Genomic DNA, 15,059 nt, shown 5'->3' on the forward strand with positions numbered 1-15,059 from the left:
TAGCCAAAGCAAAAGACAAAAACTCTTTGAAAGATTCGACCTTCGAACGCCATGATGATGTTGTCAAATCAAATATAGTGGCGGGTGTATGTGTTTATACCTTCTTTTTTTTCTCCCATTCGAAATGACGTCGTTTTGAATATTTTCACTGTAGATTGTGTAAACTACGTCGTATTGACTAACCCGAGAAAACAAAAAACAAAAAACAAAAAAATCACGACGAAATAAAGCGGCTGTTCATCTTCTTCGATTCTGGTCTTTTTTCATAGGAGGCGGGCGATTTTGACTGCTTCTAATTCTCGCCGGCGACAATACCTTACTGTTTCTGATTTCATCATCCTTTTTCCTCTCACGTTGTTTCAGGTAAATCTCTTTTTTTTTTTTTATTAGGTTTAGTTTAGGGATTTCGTAATCAGTTTAAGAGAATCTGTTTCTTGTTCGATTATTTTTTTGTGCTTTGTTTCGTAGATTTATTTACCCGAGTCTTTTGTTTCCTTAGGTTCTCAGTTGTCTCTGTATATTGGTTTGCTTGCTTAAGAAAATTCGTTAATCTTTTTATGTATTGGTTTGCTACTAATTAAACATATTCTCTCTACAATGTCGACATGTATAGTGATTCTTTTTTGTATTTCAATTTGACGTGTCTTTGATTTCATGTTATGCAAACAAACTAAACAATTTGGTATCTTATGTCTTTTTGGTGACCATATTGATATCTTCCACCACTTGTAAAGATGATTTCATACAAGAGTTCATGATTATTTTAACATTTTAAACTTTTTGCTTCCTTTATGAGTTTATCCTAGGATTACTTTGAAGATGTAAGTTTTGTAATGGTGTTTGTTTCCAAGATACGATAGACAAGCTAAAACATCTCCTGTGACCATCTTGAAACAATTGAGTTAAAGATTAGATTTTCCTTTGAACCATCTTGGCTACACTCTGTTCTTTGTGTCTCGTTTGAAGGCTTTTATGAGTTTTCCCACACCTTGAGACTTGTCATAAATCTCTGATTGTGAACCCATTGATCTTTTCATAAACAATCTGTGTTAGTTGTCTGCTGTGAACTGCTGTTTATAATCAGTCACTAGCTCTTGTCATTCATCACCAAGTCAGTTATTGAGTTTATATTTACAATCTTTTGGGTTTAAAAATGTTGTCCCTATGAGGAACTAGTTTTTATGTATGTTTCCCCTTCTGTTCTTGTTATTCATGGTGGATGATCATTTTGCCTTGAGCAGTCAAGAATTGATCATTTTGTCTCCTTATGCAGATATCAAAACATTTTCTTGAGCTATGAGCACAGCGACCCGGCCTTCATCTTCAACAACAACAACCTCTGTCATCTTAGAAACCCCTATTTCTCAACCGCAGCTGACAGAAAGATTAGTCCTTCGTTTGACCCGGAAGAAGAAGAAAGTTTCATGGAAGGACGGGACCGTGGACAACGAGTTTATGCAGAGGAAGAGTTCAAAGAAATGTTGTATCTTTCACAAACAGAAGCCCTTTGATGAGGATGACAGTGAAGAAGAAGAAGAAGAAGAAGACAACAACAACCACCACCATCACCATGATCATGAACATAACCATGAACACTCCGAATCTGGCAGTAAGGCCTCGTCGTCTTCAAATGATATTAAAGCTGATGACTGATCGATCGGGTTCTCTTATCACTATTATAGAGCTATTCAAGCCTTTTTAATGGATCAGTGAAGATAACAATTTTGATATTTTGGTTTCATTTTCTACTCTTCCCGTTACATAACCCTGGTTTGGCTTTTTATATGTAAATACAGTGTGCAGATTCCGTTGCAATTGATCAATGTTGACTAACCAACGTATGCAAAAAAATCAGTCATATTGAATTGAATGTTTCATTATGTCAGAAAAATATCGCCTTAAAAATCTTGGAAATGTAAATGATCCCACATAAAGATTCAACTAACTTTACAATTCTCAAATGGTATGGATCTTCTTAGATGGTCTTCACTTGTAATCATGACACTCGATGAGAAAAATTTAACAAATAGATAACTCTCACGCACCATAAAGAATGGCTTCATATCAACTTTTTGCAAGCCTACCAAGAAATAGGTGCAAGTGGTCATGGATGAAATGATTAACATATGAACCAAAAGTCATTTTTTCCAATATCTGAAAAACTCGTATATATGTTCAATGAATCTAATTGTGTATTGGACAAATGATGTTGTCCTTATTTGACTGTTGGAAAATATACTCTGTTGAAAAGGAATAATAAAAAGTTGTACTCGTGACTCTGACTTAGCGTAAGAATAACACTATATACTCCAGGGCAATATGTGGATTACATTACTCCATCTACGGATTCTCCACCACTATTTTTATAATTCGATCAGAATAATACACGTACGAAAGCTTGATCAGAATCTATTCTTTAGCTAGTTGCTCCCATATAAGGCAAAAATATATTATGTTTGGATGGGCCAAACAGCAAAAGGTAAAATAAAATAAAACAATGGCGGGACGGGAACTATAGCTGTTATTTATACTCTGCAGAGGTTGTCGAGTGATTAAGAGGTCTGGTCCAGGCTTTTTGTTGGTGATGGGCCCTCAAAGGAAGCCCATTATTTAAATACTGATACTGTGACTAGTCAAATCAAATCTCTTGAAACAAAAAGTCACCTAGGTCTTCATCAATCCATGTGGGAAATGGTTTGAATGTGATTAACGATATCATACCTTAAATGGATTTTGTTTTTAAAAAAAATATGATTTTAATTCAAGAAAAGAATTTTCATAAGTGTGTATACAGTTTATAAAACAATTCGAATGATAGAAAACAAAAGTTACAAAGCATGAGGTGTGTGTGTGGCGTGAGTTTGAAAATAAGTAAATGGGTCTAACCTAAGTTGCTGACAGGTTTTGGCATTTATACTTGTAAGTACATAAACATTGATTAGTGTTATTTAATTCATCACTAATTTATTATGGAAACTGACGAGAGTGGGTGAACGAATACTGTATATCACTTTGATGTGTGACTAAGGAAGTTGTAAAACATTTTTTTGTAATATAAATTGCAATCAAAACTTTGTTATGTATGAGTGTTGACGACAAAATGTGGTCTTTATATATAAAATAAAAAATAAAAAAAAATTGAGGGCATCAAAGTTTTTGGCTTTTGCGGCTAATGGAGAAACAGTAACACGTAGAGCGCACTCCCCCGTGGTCCATAAAGCCACCAAACCTCTCTCAATTAACCCAAAAATAATTAACATAATTATAATTTCGAAATGGTGTATTAATTACATTTTACTGATCTATTCTCTCTCTTCTATGGTTCTCAATGATCTTTAATTTTTTAATCAAATTCATATGTTGATTCCGAAATAGATAAAACTTTACGAAAAAGCAAAAGTAAAAAACAATATAAAAAAAAACATAAATAAAGAAAAAGCAAAAACAAAAGAAAATAAATAAGGAAGAACAAAAAAGTGGAGGAACGTGGCACAATTCCCCGTGCGTGCTTTTGCCTTCGCTTCCCAGACGCAAAACGCAGACGCACCCAATATCAAAACTGCTTCCTCTCTTCTTCTCTCTCTCTCTCTCAGATCGATTTTTTTGGGTTTTTCCGATCATTCAACGGTAATCTCCGCCGTTTATTTCATCAACGGAGGAGGATCTAATCTCCGTGTACGTATGCCCTTTTCTTTATACATACGCCTTTTCCTTGATTTTTTTGATTCCGCCGAAACCTTCTTCGTTCTCGTGAGACCCCTTTGTGTCGTCGTGATTACGAAATCGACTTAAGAATTTGTAGGTTGATTTTGTTGTTTACTTGTGTATTTTGTTATTCTTCTTCTCCCTCTTCTCTGAGCTTTTGTTAATTCATTTTGTATCCATTAGAATTGATCGCTTAATTCATAACATGATCAAAATCATAATTAGTTTCTTCAGTATCTGAGTTTGTTTTCGAGATACTCTTCTCTTCCCTGTGTTCCATTTTGATCTGTGTATATTTGGTTATACGAATCTCAGATCTTATTTGTATTGTGTTTTTTTCTCGGTGTGCTTACTATGATCTGTTTCTGCAGGGTTTACAATAGGTGACTGTTGTTACTGCGTGAGGACGTATACAAGTTGTTTGCAAGTTTTGTGTTTAAGTTAAAGCAGCGTATTGGAGAATAATAGAGATTATGGGTTCAGTTTGTTGTGTAGCTGTGAAAGACAGAAAGGTTCCTCCTAGTAGTGGTGGACCTGCCAGTGCGTCTGTTCATCGGAACTCAGTTTGTTCGCCGCAGTGGAGTTTCCGGCGTGACAATAGGAGGCGAGTGGCTGATGAGATTGAGGGTTCACCTTATTACAGTTCGTTTGTTGGGAGTAGAGGTATTAGTATGGATAAGATGTCATTAGGGTCTGATAGAGGAACTTTATCTGAGGGAGGAACTCCTCCTGATGGGCATTTAGGGACTCCTGCCTCTCACAAATCAGCAACTCCAGAGATGAGCACTAATTCGATGGTTCCACCTTCTTCAGGTTATTCTCTAAGACAACAACTATTGGGAGATTTATCTTACTCATTATTTTGAGTCTGTTTTAGTTCTTTCCTTAAATCTTCCCATTCCACCATCATGATCAAAGATGGAAAAGCATTTGTAGTCTGATTATATTTATTCTGTTGTATAAAGCTTGCTAGTTTTCATTATCTCTTGTCGTTGTTGACTAGATATAGTTGCCAAGTCAATTTTAAGTAGGATGTTTATGACCATATTCTAACTTGGCACCAGGAACTATTACTGTAATATATTAAGCTTGCTTAATGTGCTCTTGCGGTGTCTTATGTTACACTTTTGTGTGCGGCAGGTTCATCCTTGGCAAGCAGTGATCTCATTGAGGTGAGATTATCAACTTAACTCATAGTTTGAGCTTTACGAGTTTTGATTTGTTCTCTGTCATGTGTTTTTCTTAAGCACCTTTGGTTTCCTTACAATTTGAGGTTAAGAGTGCTGGGCTTTCCTTCTACTTGTGTTTCTCCTAGGGAAGTATTATCTTCTTTCCTTCAGGTTTCCTAACCTCTTTTTGGTTCTTCATTGTTTCAGGTGAAGAATTTCATTGACTCACCTGGAATTGTCCCATCAGCTTTACCGAAACCTTTGTTCTCTACGCCTTCTCTTCCCAATCCAGTCGGTGATCTTTCCTCGACGCACACGCGTTTGCTTCCTCCTAGATCTACACCATCAAGACGGGCTCGGCGTTCACCTGGGCACCAGTTGTTTAGGCAGGTTTCTGATAGTCAAATTTTAGGATTGAAATCCCCAAATAACAATTACTCAGTCTCAGAAGGAAGGTCATCTTTTGTGCTTTCGACCTGTAGCAATGACTTCGCCACTGGATCCCAATACGCATCCTCTGAAGGTGGTTGGTCTGTGAACACTTTTTCTGAGCTTGTGGCATATTCTCAAAGGGAGAGATGGTCCTTTGATAGCGAACACTTGGGTTCTGGCAGACGGAAACTAAGTGGTGGTAGCAGCAGATTCTCCTTCTCCCCTTCCGTTGTTGATCAGCAGACTTGTGGAGCTTGCTCAAAGTTACTGACCGAGAGGTCCACTATTGCCAATTTCGAGCTCCCAATTGCTGCTGTTCTTGCTTGTGGCCATGTTTACCACGCAGAGTGCTTAGAGACCATGACTACTGAAATAGAGAAGTACGATCCTGCCTGTCCCATATGCACGATTGGGGAGAAACGGGTTGCGAAAATAACAAGGAAAGCCCTAAAAGCAGAGGCGGAAGTGAAGGCGAAACAGTACAAAAGATGTAAAAACCGGGTGGTAGATAGTTACGGTGAAAGTGAATGTGATGATTTCGAGTTCCAGAAAATGGGAAAACGAGAAGGCGAAGCGCTCAAGCTGGAACCTAGTTGCAGTAGCAAGAGCTCGTCTAATAAGTCATTCTTGAAATGGCACTTCGCTTCTATCAGCTCCAAGTGGAGTAAACCCTCGTCCAAAGACTCTGCATTGAAGAAGGGGTTTTGGTCTAGACATCGTAATAACCGTTCTTCATCAAGCATAGAGGTAAAGATCTATACACTGAGATATTTCCAATCCTGAATTGCAAAAGAAATGATAATCTTGTAATAACCAATAAGACGTATTTCAGGGACTTAACCAGACATCGCAGCTATGATGAAACCCCATGATCTGGATCAGAGGCATGTGGGTTATTTAGGAAAGCTTTGTAAAAAACAGATATTCAGCTTCAGCTTTAGCCTTTAGAGCTGTGTTTTAACGTTTTTTTTGGGATATTTTGTGTGTTTCAGTGTAACATGTGGGGGATAATTTTTAGTAATGAAACAAACACGTCGTTTTAGAAATTTTTGAGAAATTGCCAGACACTAACAGAGATTCTAAGAAGTTTTTTTAAAACAATCATCTCACACTAACAGAGATTCTAAGAAGTTATGCATAGCACGAGGTTTACGGAAGATTTAAGAGGAACTCACAATCTGTTTCAGTTCTTGTAGCATATAAAGGGAATCAGATCAAATATTTTGATTTGCTCACACTTGAAAGTATTGTTTATACCACCATGAAGAGTATACACAAAACGTTACAATATTGGCTTACCAAAGTGTACATAAGGCTCAGTTTCATATACAAATGTAAAGACTAAGACCTACAGTTTTCACAAAATCTATCCTTTTTATATGCCACAAACAAATATTACAGATATACAAATATGGTATATATTTATATAACCCCCTATCTATAAGAATGCGAAGAGCGCATTTTTCTTGCGCTTCAAGAATCATATTCCCCAATCAACCGGCATTGCCAGCTCTTAAGTGCGTGAAAGCCTTTCAGACAACAAAGTCGTGTAATTGATGGGGATTAGAGAATCTGCCATCTTGCTGGTTTCCAAGGCCAACGTAGCGATTGTAATCATCGATACCAAACCCATGATAGTTCATCAAGCTGTCGTACTCTCCAGTAGCAACACGGTCTGGTTTCGGATCTGCAAACACGAGATTCTCTTCTGCATCAGATCTATATGCCATGTTGTTGTTGTTGTTTCCCTGATTCTGTTGCTGCAAAGAAGACTCTTCGTGTTTGAGCTGAGAAGTTTCTAGCATTTTGTTGTTGTCTTGATTAGAGTTAGAGAGTAACTCTGAATCTCCAAACTCTTCTTTATACATCTCTTCGATCATCGGTTTCCATAGTCGAACTCTCGCGTTAATAAACCAGTTTGCAACCTTGAAAATGTCAAGAATCAGAAGACCGTTCAAATTAAAGCAACATCAAAGATTGAGCCAACAACAAAACTGAGACCTCGCCTTCTTGGTTACCTGGTTTTTCGATAGTCCTGTCTGCTTTGAAAGCATGATTTTCTCTGATTCCTTTGGATATCTACAAAAAAGCTTGAAATGGTTATTACATAAGCAAAGAGAAGCAAAAACATAGTGCCTTCTTAAACCAACAACTTACGGGTGAAGGAAATGCTCAAAGAGCCAAGCGCGGAGTATAGAGACAGAGTTTTCAGGTAAGCCTCTTTGTGGTCTCCAAGCTGGTCTAACCATTCCAAGCTGTTGATGCAAAGCTCTCTGTTGTCTCAACCTTTGATCTAAATACCTAAGACGCGGTATCCTCTCTCCTTGTTCTTCAGAAGTCTCTCTCTCACCAAGCTTCCCTCTGATTACCTGAATCTGCTCTTTTATCGCGTCCCGCAAGCAGCGGAAATGGCGAGAGATTCTATTCAGAGCCACTGATGTGTAAGGCTTAGCTGCTCCAAGACCTGTTACCATCTCGAAAGACGAAGCTAAAGCTTCCATTTGATGGTGGTATTGGTTATACCTTTTATCTACCTGCAAACACAATCATCAAAGCTTAAAAAAATTCTAGTCTCATGACCTCACTTTAAAAGTATTGAAAGATTTGTCTTACCTCGTCCACCATTGTTAGGAGCTTGCTCTTCTTGTTCTGTAACTCCTGACGTTCTGATGGAGATAACTCCTGCGATTGGGATTTCTCATCTTCTGTAATGTTATCACTCGACCCATTTTGAAAGTCTTGACCTTTATCGTTCTTCATCTTCTTGTTCCCCAATTTCAGTTCTTTCCTAACACTAACAACTTCATCAAGCAATTGCTGAGTGGGTTTAAGGTAACGAGATCTCAGAACACTACTCACAAACCCTGATGTCTCGTATCGGTAGTTGTTGAAGAATCCAACACCATTGTTGTTGTAACCAGAGGAAGGTATCATTTGGTCAGAGTGATGTTGTTGTTGATGATGATGATGACCACTCAAGCTCTTCCCATTCTCATCGGACATAGTAGAAGCATTAGGATTACTGTAATTCAATTGGTTGGAAAGATTCTGGTAATGGTATTGAAAGGGAGAGACAGAGACAGCTGACTGGATCTGATTACCAAGGCTTAAAGAAAGACCACCACCGTGAAAGCTTAGATCGTTACTCGACACCGTTACGTTCCCGTTGACTGCAACGTCGCTTGTTGGTGGGATAAAAACCATCTCGTTGTTGTTTCGAACACCGCCGGAGACAATCTCGGAGAAAGATGCAGCAGAGGAAGAAGAAGCTTGTTGTTGTTGTTGTTGTTCGTTGAGGTAAATGGATTCTTGATACAGAGATTGCATGCCGACACTGTTTGGATAATACACAGCCATGGATTTGTGGTTTTGTAATGAAAGAAAAATGCTGTTGTTACATCCGATTGAATATTTTTGTCTGAAAATGAGAAGAGAGAGAGAGAGAGACGTGTAAGTTTGAAACTGAGTAGTGGATAATAAAAGAACAATCTTTGAAATGGTTAAAACATCATATTCTTTTACGCCGCAATTACAGATGAATTCAAGAAAAGAGAGAAAAGAAAAAAACAAAACCCAGAAATCCCCAAATTAGGTAAAAGAAGATATCAAAAACCCTAATTAATCTTTGTTGTACAGATGAAACTTTCCACTTCAATCAGTGACGCAAAGAAAAAAAAAACAGAGCATGATGATGATGATGAAACCATGAGATATATAATTATAAAGTGTTCTCTTTTCTTTTTGTTGGGTTATACTTTCACAAGAATTAACAGAGATGGTGATGGTAAAATCTCTAAAAAGGAAATCTTTTTAATATAAAAGGTACAGGTCAATCATAGTCTTGAATCAAGAAACTGCTAATAAGAACAATCGAATTATTTAAAAAGAAATGGAAACAAAAAGAATCATAACCTGAGATGATGAAACTTTTTTTAAAAAAAAAGCCTACAAAAGAGAGAAGAGAGGTTGTGGATGTGGCTGCATCAGGGAACACAACAGAGATAAAAAGAAGAAGAAGAATAAGAAGAAGAAGAAGAACTTCGAACAACAGTCCAAGACAAAAAGAGATAGAGGGAGAGAGAGAGAGAGAGAAAGAGCAGACACCCAATCCCAAGAGACGATTTTATAAATCCCAATATATTATAATAAACTAAAAAAAAAAATTGGTGCTTTCACTCACAAAGAAGAGAACCAAACCATCTTATCATTGGAACCTCGACAACAAACCCTGATTTTAACAAATAATTTAAATGTTTAACAAATAATAATATATCATTAAACCCTATGGAGAAATTTGACAATCTCTACCAGTAATTCTTTTTTGTTTTTATTTATTAATCCCAACCGAAGCTTCTGTATCAAATTATCAATAAAATAATAATAATAATATTAGATTTTTGTTCTGTGGCCAACCATTTAGAGAATAGCACGCGTGAGCTGAAAATTCATTGTATATAATTCTGATAGGATTATCTTTAGATAATAGAGAATATTTTTATAAATATGACTTTTTAATATATATATATTCAAGTTAATCTGATGAAACAAAAGAATATTATTGGAACCCGAACGAATACTCTGTTGTCGTTGACTTGACTTGGTACTTATATAACAATACAATTACACAAAAAATATAAGAATATATATATTTTTCATTTAAAAAATGAAGAAAAGAGTTGAGTTTTTCATATTTTATGTTTTATGTGTCAAGTTTAATAAGTAGCTTGGAAACAAATTCAAGCAACCGTTGAATTGTTTTTACTATTAAATTTGTCCACCAAAGCTTTGATGAGAGATTAATTTCTAACTAAAGAATCTCAAATATTAGTTGTGGGTGTGCTAATAAAAATCATGGGTTAGTCTTAAGTCTTAACCAACAACAACATATATGTTTTTATAATTTCTTACATGATTGCGGTACGGATCGTTGGGGTTCTAAGCGAACGAGAAACATGTGTTACGTGACTACTAGTATATGATACTACTTCATAACTAATCTATATATATATATATATATATATATATATATATATGATGATGTATATAAACGATAAAACTCTCTATAAATAATGTAATTAAAATCAACAACAGAAACATTTTTTCTGCTCTTCTATTGTTGTTTATAAGGGTATACGTGTTCGTTTGCTTAATACGTCGGGCACACATTTCTTATTAAGTGACGTGCAAAAGAGGAAACTAAAATAACTCCGCTTCTTCTTTTTTTCAGGATTTTCTAATTTCTTTAACATAATTCACAAACAAATAAAGAAGTAGAAATGTCAACAAAACAAATATATTAAAAAATTAAGTTACTAGAATTACAAAAGCAACCCTATAAAACCTAAGAGAAAATTTGATTTGCTTTGAGGAAGAAGTGTTGTATCTTCTCAATTGCTTAATTGAGGGATTAAAGGACCTTAACAACCAGTAGGTGACGACCACCCAATTTCCTTCCTTGTAACGAAAAATCCAATAATTTTGACTAACAACAATAAACACAATTTTCTTGAATCATCAAGCTTGTTTTTATATACTATGTGACATGAGGATATATGTGACATGAGAAGGGAAAAAAGTCTATTTTATTTTTCTAAAAAAATAAATATATTTATAAAAACAAATAGCAGTAATATGGAAACTTTATGATGGGTCGATTCCTTGTCCCAAGAGGATCTATGGAGGTTGTGTAATAAATAATAGAAAAAGTAGAACTTGAAAAAGAAAAAAAGAAAAATGATGAAAAAAATTGAAACTGAAATAAATAAGGTAGCTGTGTCGGACGCGAGGGTTGGTGAAAGTGGCCAAAAAAAAAAAAAAAAGGCTTGGACGCCAATTTGTTTTGTAGACGACGTTCGTTAACGGCTTTGTTGTGTCCATTATTCATAAATGTTTATTCTTCTAGTTTTCATTTTCTTCTGTATATTCTTTGTTTTATTTTATTTGTTTCTATTGTTTTTGGTTGAGTCTCGGTTTTTGTCATCGCTTGGAACAGCCGACACAAACCTTTCAATGAGAATCAATGTGTTACACCAAATCATCTTTATGTTCTTTTGTTATGAGTGTATTATTTTTTTAATGTACAATTGGCAAACGACTGGTGGAATATATATGTGAGTAATAAATCCAAACGTATTGAAAGGTTCAAATATTTTTAACTTTCTAAACTAGGTTACATGAATGTGGTTTTCTAAAGCGAATTATGATGAGTTTCTCTCATAATAATACTTATAATTAGATTTGAATCGATGATGACAGTGCTAAATGAGGAAACGACGAGTAAGAAACCAACAGCTTTTGTTTGGACAAAAGCTTTCTCCCACATTTAGTACACCTACATTATGACAGCTAATAATATTAAATATCCTTAATTACGATATAAATAAGAGGATAATTGCAATTGGGGGAGAAAATAATGAACAGTTAATTCACTATCGATTATTTTACAAGAACAATCTGATTAAACTACATATGTAAATGACATCAAAGTAGTATAAGAATAAGAGTTTATAGTATGGTTAGATATATATGTTTACGTTGAACAGTAATTAATCCCATTAGTTGACATCAGAGTAGTATAAGAATCAGCTTTTGTTTCATAAGCCGTATATAGCACCATTAAAATGCTCTGACACAAAATCTGATTTTGACCTAGTTTGTCGTATCTTTACATAATGTTTCGCTGAGAATGATATATATATCCGGAGAAGCCACTATATTTGAGTTTCATCTTTCAAGCGTTTGAGAAATTACACATGCAATGTAAAATCATAATGTTTTTGTATCATAAGAGGGAAATATATATGGTTCTCGCAAAAAAGATTGACACGACCTGTGAAATTACATTTTCAAAACATACGTAGAACATAATAAATTGGCAGTGCATGAGATTTCAAAGCCATATGATAATATTAAACCTCATTAGTAAATGATACACAATTACTAAAGTGGAGTTTCAATTTTATCTTGTATTAAAATTGCCTTTTTCTTGGTGCAAATAAAATTTCCCATGATAATATAGTCTAACAGAAACCTCTTCTCTCACTAGCGGCTTTAAGACCAAATAACCCTCTTTGTCGCCTAGAGGGTTAAAGAATTATTTGCTTTCAAAACGGCATGATTTGCTTTCAAAACGGCATGATTTGCTTTCAAAACGGCATGAATTGCGAAAACCTACAAAAGTGCTAACTTCCAAGGTTCTTCTTCTCAGTATCACTGAGTTTGAATCAGTTCTACTCAGAGATCCAATTTCTTTTGCCTAATCGTAATCAAAAATTTGATTTTGGAGATTAGTAGCTTAGTTCGAGGAGGAATTTGCGAAGATTTATTGTTGAAAACCGTGGGATGTGTGTTTAGCGGAGAAAAAAAAAGCAATGTCGAAAGCGTCGACGAGCATTTGGGTCACAATGCAAAGGAAGAGATGGGCAATGATGGTTTTATTGTTTTTATCTGTATCAACGGTTGGGTTGATTCTCGTGAGATCTAGCTTTGAATCATGTAACTTTAGCGGCCAATTCGTGGAGGAGAAGAATGGTGATAGCAGCGCCACGAAGCTTCAATCAAATCCTCTAGGTTTCATGAAATCGAAGCTCGTTTTGTTAGTTTCCCACGAGCTATCACTCTCAGGTGCTAAATTTGATCCCTATTTGATCCGGGTTTTCGAAAAAATCCTTTCTTTCTCTTAAGGGGATGATTGATTTTGTGTGACGAAGGTGGACCGTTGCTGTTGATGGAATTGGCGTTTTTGTTAAGAGGAGTTGGTGCTGAAGTTGTTTGGATTACTAATCAGAAACCACTTGAAGCAGATCAAGTTATCTACAGTCTAGAACACAAGATGTTGGATCGAGGAGTTCAGGTTCTCTTTATCTTTATCTTATCAAGATGTATACTGCTTAAGTTGCTGTAAAGATGTTGTCTTGGACTTTTTCTTAGTCCCGTTGTACTGAATTAGCAACTTTAGTGAATACGAGTATCATTTACTATATTGATTGACCAAGTTCTTTGTTTCTTTTTTTGGTCTTGATGTGAACTCTCTGACTCCAGGTGATCTCTGCAAAGGGTCAGAAAGCCATAGATACAGCTCTCAAGGCTGATTTGATTGTTCTAAATACTGCTGTGGCTGGGAAATGGCTGGATGCTGTTCTCAAGGAAAATGTTGTTAAAGTTCTACCTAAGATCCTTTGGTGGATTCATGAGATGAGAGGACACTATTTCAATCCAGATTTGGTCAAACACCTCCCCTTTGTTGCAGGGGCCATGATTGATTCTCACGCAACAGCTGAATACTGGAAAAACAGAACTCAGGCTCGTCTAGGGTCCGTTTCCTCCTTTGCACTTCCTGCTTCATGTCAATCATATACAGAAATCTCAGTTGGGTTCACCTGTTTTTATTTCTTCTTGTAGCTTAACACTGTTCTATGACTGTTGGAATACAGGATTAAAATGCCCAAAACTTATGTCGTACACTTAGGAAATAGCAAGGAATTGATGGAAGTAGCTGAAGACAGTGTTGCCAAGAGAGTTCTCCGTGAGCACGTCCGAGAATCTCTTGGAGTACGGAATGAAGACTTACTATTTGGCATTATTAATAGTATGCCATCTTTTAAGTCTTTCCTCTTCTCAGTCCCTTGAGGAGGATAATCTATTTAAGGAGTTAAGAGTTCATGTGTAACCAAAGAATTTACCTGAGTTTGTTATTATTTTCAGGTGTATCACGAGGAAAAGGCCAGGACCTATTCCTCCGAGCCTTTCATGAAAGTCTTGAAACAATCAAAGAGAAGAAACTTCAGGTACCAACAATGCATGCAGTAGTAGTAGGAAGCGACATGAGCCGACAGACAAAGTTTGAAACTGAACTACGCAACTTTGTCCAAGAAAAGAAACTTGAGAACTTTGTTCACTTCGTCAACAAAACTCTAACCGTAGCTCCATATATAGCAGCCATAGACGTTCTTGTCCAGAATTCGCAAGCCAGAGGAGAATGCTTTGGGAGAATAACAATCGAAGCCATGGCCTTTAAGCTACCTGTACTTGGTACTGCAGCTGGAGGTACAATGGAGATTGTAGTGAACGGAACAACCGGTCTGTTACATAATGCAGGGAAAGAAGGCGTGACACCTCTTGCCAAGAACATAGTGAAATTGGCGATGCAAGTTGAGTTACGGTTAACAATGGGGAAAAATGGGTATGAGAGAGTAAAAGAGATGTTTTTGGAACATCATATGTCACATCGAATAGCTTCGGTTCTCAAGGAAGTCTTGCAACACGCAAAGGCTCATGCTTTACGATGAGATGAAATCATTTAAACTGGGATGTTTCTTCTGTTCATAGAAATTTTACAAAACTACAGCAAATTTTGTTCCTTTTTTTTTTGTTTGTGTATGATGGTTTTCTAATTATGAATACAAATTGAGAATTAGCTTCGCTGCTGAATTCGTAAGTGCCGTCGAAGTCTTGTGTCATCTAAATTACAGAGTGTACATATCCTGGAGTTAAACTGATAAAACCAAAACGTATGGGGTCAAAGTAGAATATGTGTAAAAGAGCGGGATTTAATAGATATACGTTAGTACGTTAGGAATGTTTCAGTTGTGGAAAATCAAACGGGAAATATAACAGATTCTTTAGCTGAGAAAAGGGAAGAAAAAAATCTCAGAATCGTTCGTGTCCTTCGTTCTCTTGCTTTACTTAGTACTTCAAGTTCAAAGCTTTCAAGGTTCGCTTCCATGGAAGACAGAGAAGAAGAGTCAGAGAGGA

General features: G+C 36.1%; 4 protein-coding genes across 6 annotated transcripts; 3 read left to right on the plus strand and 1 right to left on the minus strand.

The window, feature by feature from the left end:
- Positions 1–215: 215 nt before the first annotated feature.
- LOC17896361 (protein phosphatase 1 regulatory subunit INH3) lies at positions 216–1,833 on the plus strand. Its single transcript, XM_023788069.1, has 2 exons — positions 216–363; positions 1,274–1,833. The coding sequence occupies exon 2, from the start codon at positions 1,297–1,299 to the stop codon at positions 1,651–1,653; it is 357 nt and encodes a 118-aa protein (XP_023643837.1). The 5' UTR covers positions 216–363; positions 1,274–1,296; the 3' UTR covers positions 1,654–1,833.
- Positions 1,834–3,510: 1,677 nt separating this feature from the next.
- Positions 3,511–6,357, plus strand: LOC17894749. 3 transcript variants are annotated; one of them, XM_006300410.2, is made up of 5 exons: positions 3,511–3,675; positions 4,077–4,518; positions 4,846–4,877; positions 5,082–6,053; positions 6,139–6,165. In XM_006300410.2, the coding sequence occupies exons 2-5, from the start codon at positions 4,179–4,181 to the stop codon at positions 6,163–6,165; spliced, it is 1,371 nt and encodes a 456-aa protein (XP_006300472.1). In that variant the 5' UTR covers positions 3,511–3,675; positions 4,077–4,178. The 3 variants fall into 3 exon arrangements, with proteins under 3 accessions (XP_006300472.1, XP_006300473.1, XP_023644363.1); XM_006300411.2 differs by lacking the exon at positions 3,511–3,675 and adding an exon at positions 3,706–3,798; XM_023788595.1 differs by lacking the exon at positions 3,511–3,675 and having other exon boundaries at positions 4,179–4,518; positions 6,139–6,357.
- Positions 6,358–6,533: 176 nt separating this feature from the next.
- LOC17894213 (BEL1-like homeodomain protein 3) lies at positions 6,534–9,450 on the minus strand. Its single transcript, XM_006302073.2, has 5 exons — positions 9,219–9,450; positions 7,920–8,724; positions 7,464–7,840; positions 7,325–7,385; positions 6,534–7,231 (listed from the first exon to the last, which is right to left on the minus strand). The coding sequence occupies exons 2-5, from the start codon at positions 8,661–8,663 to the stop codon at positions 6,839–6,841; spliced, it is 1,575 nt and encodes a 524-aa protein (XP_006302135.1). The 5' UTR covers positions 8,664–8,724; positions 9,219–9,450; the 3' UTR covers positions 6,534–6,838.
- A 3,078-nt stretch (positions 9,451–12,528) lies between these two features.
- On the plus strand, positions 12,529–14,735 carry LOC17895897. Its single transcript, XM_006302157.2, has 5 exons — positions 12,529–12,929; positions 13,016–13,158; positions 13,347–13,618; positions 13,739–13,893; positions 14,010–14,735. The coding sequence occupies exons 1-5, from the start codon at positions 12,677–12,679 to the stop codon at positions 14,591–14,593; spliced, it is 1,407 nt and encodes a 468-aa protein (XP_006302219.1). The 5' UTR covers positions 12,529–12,676; the 3' UTR covers positions 14,594–14,735.
- The last annotated feature ends 324 nt before the right edge of the window (positions 14,736–15,059 follow it).

Source organism: Capsella rubella, unplaced genomic scaffold (assembly GCF_000375325.1).
Source record: "Capsella rubella cultivar Monte Gargano unplaced genomic scaffold, Caprub1_0 scaffold_2, whole genome shotgun sequence".
In the NCBI taxonomy this organism is placed as follows: Eukaryota; Viridiplantae; Streptophyta; class Magnoliopsida; order Brassicales; family Brassicaceae; genus Capsella; species Capsella rubella.

Coding starts and splice junctions, on each gene's coding strand:
- LOC17896361 (XM_023788069.1), top strand. CDS start 1,297: ATGAGCACAGCGACCCGGCCTTCATCTTCAACAACAACAACCTCTGTC.
- LOC17894749 (XM_006300410.2), top strand. CDS start 4,179: ATGGGTTCAGTTTGTTGTGTAGCTGTGAAAGACAGAAAGGTTCCTCCT. Junction 4,519..4,845: donor GATGGTTCCACCTTCTTCAG/GTTATTCTCTAA, acceptor TGTGTGCGGCAG/GTTCATCCTTGGCAAGCAGT. Junction 6,054..6,138: donor GTTCTTCATCAAGCATAGAG/GTAAAGATCTAT, acceptor GACGTATTTCAG/GGACTTAACCAGACATCGCA.
- LOC17894213 (XM_006302073.2), bottom strand. CDS start 8,663: ATGGCTGTGTATTATCCAAACAGTGTCGGCATGCAATCTCTGTATCAA. Junction 7,386..7,463: donor TTTGAGCATTTCCTTCACCC/GTAAGTTGTTGG, acceptor GCTTTTTTGTAG/ATATCCAAAGGAATCAGAGA. Junction 7,232..7,324: donor CAGGACTATCGAAAAACCAG/GTAACCAAGAAG, acceptor GACATTTTCAAG/GTTGCAAACTGGTTTATTAA.
- LOC17895897 (XM_006302157.2), top strand. CDS start 12,677: ATGTCGAAAGCGTCGACGAGCATTTGGGTCACAATGCAAAGGAAGAGA. Junction 13,159..13,346: donor TGTTGGATCGAGGAGTTCAG/GTTCTCTTTATC, acceptor CTCTGACTCCAG/GTGATCTCTGCAAAGGGTCA. Junction 13,619..13,738: donor AGAACTCAGGCTCGTCTAGG/GTCCGTTTCCTC, acceptor GTTGGAATACAG/GATTAAAATGCCCAAAACTT.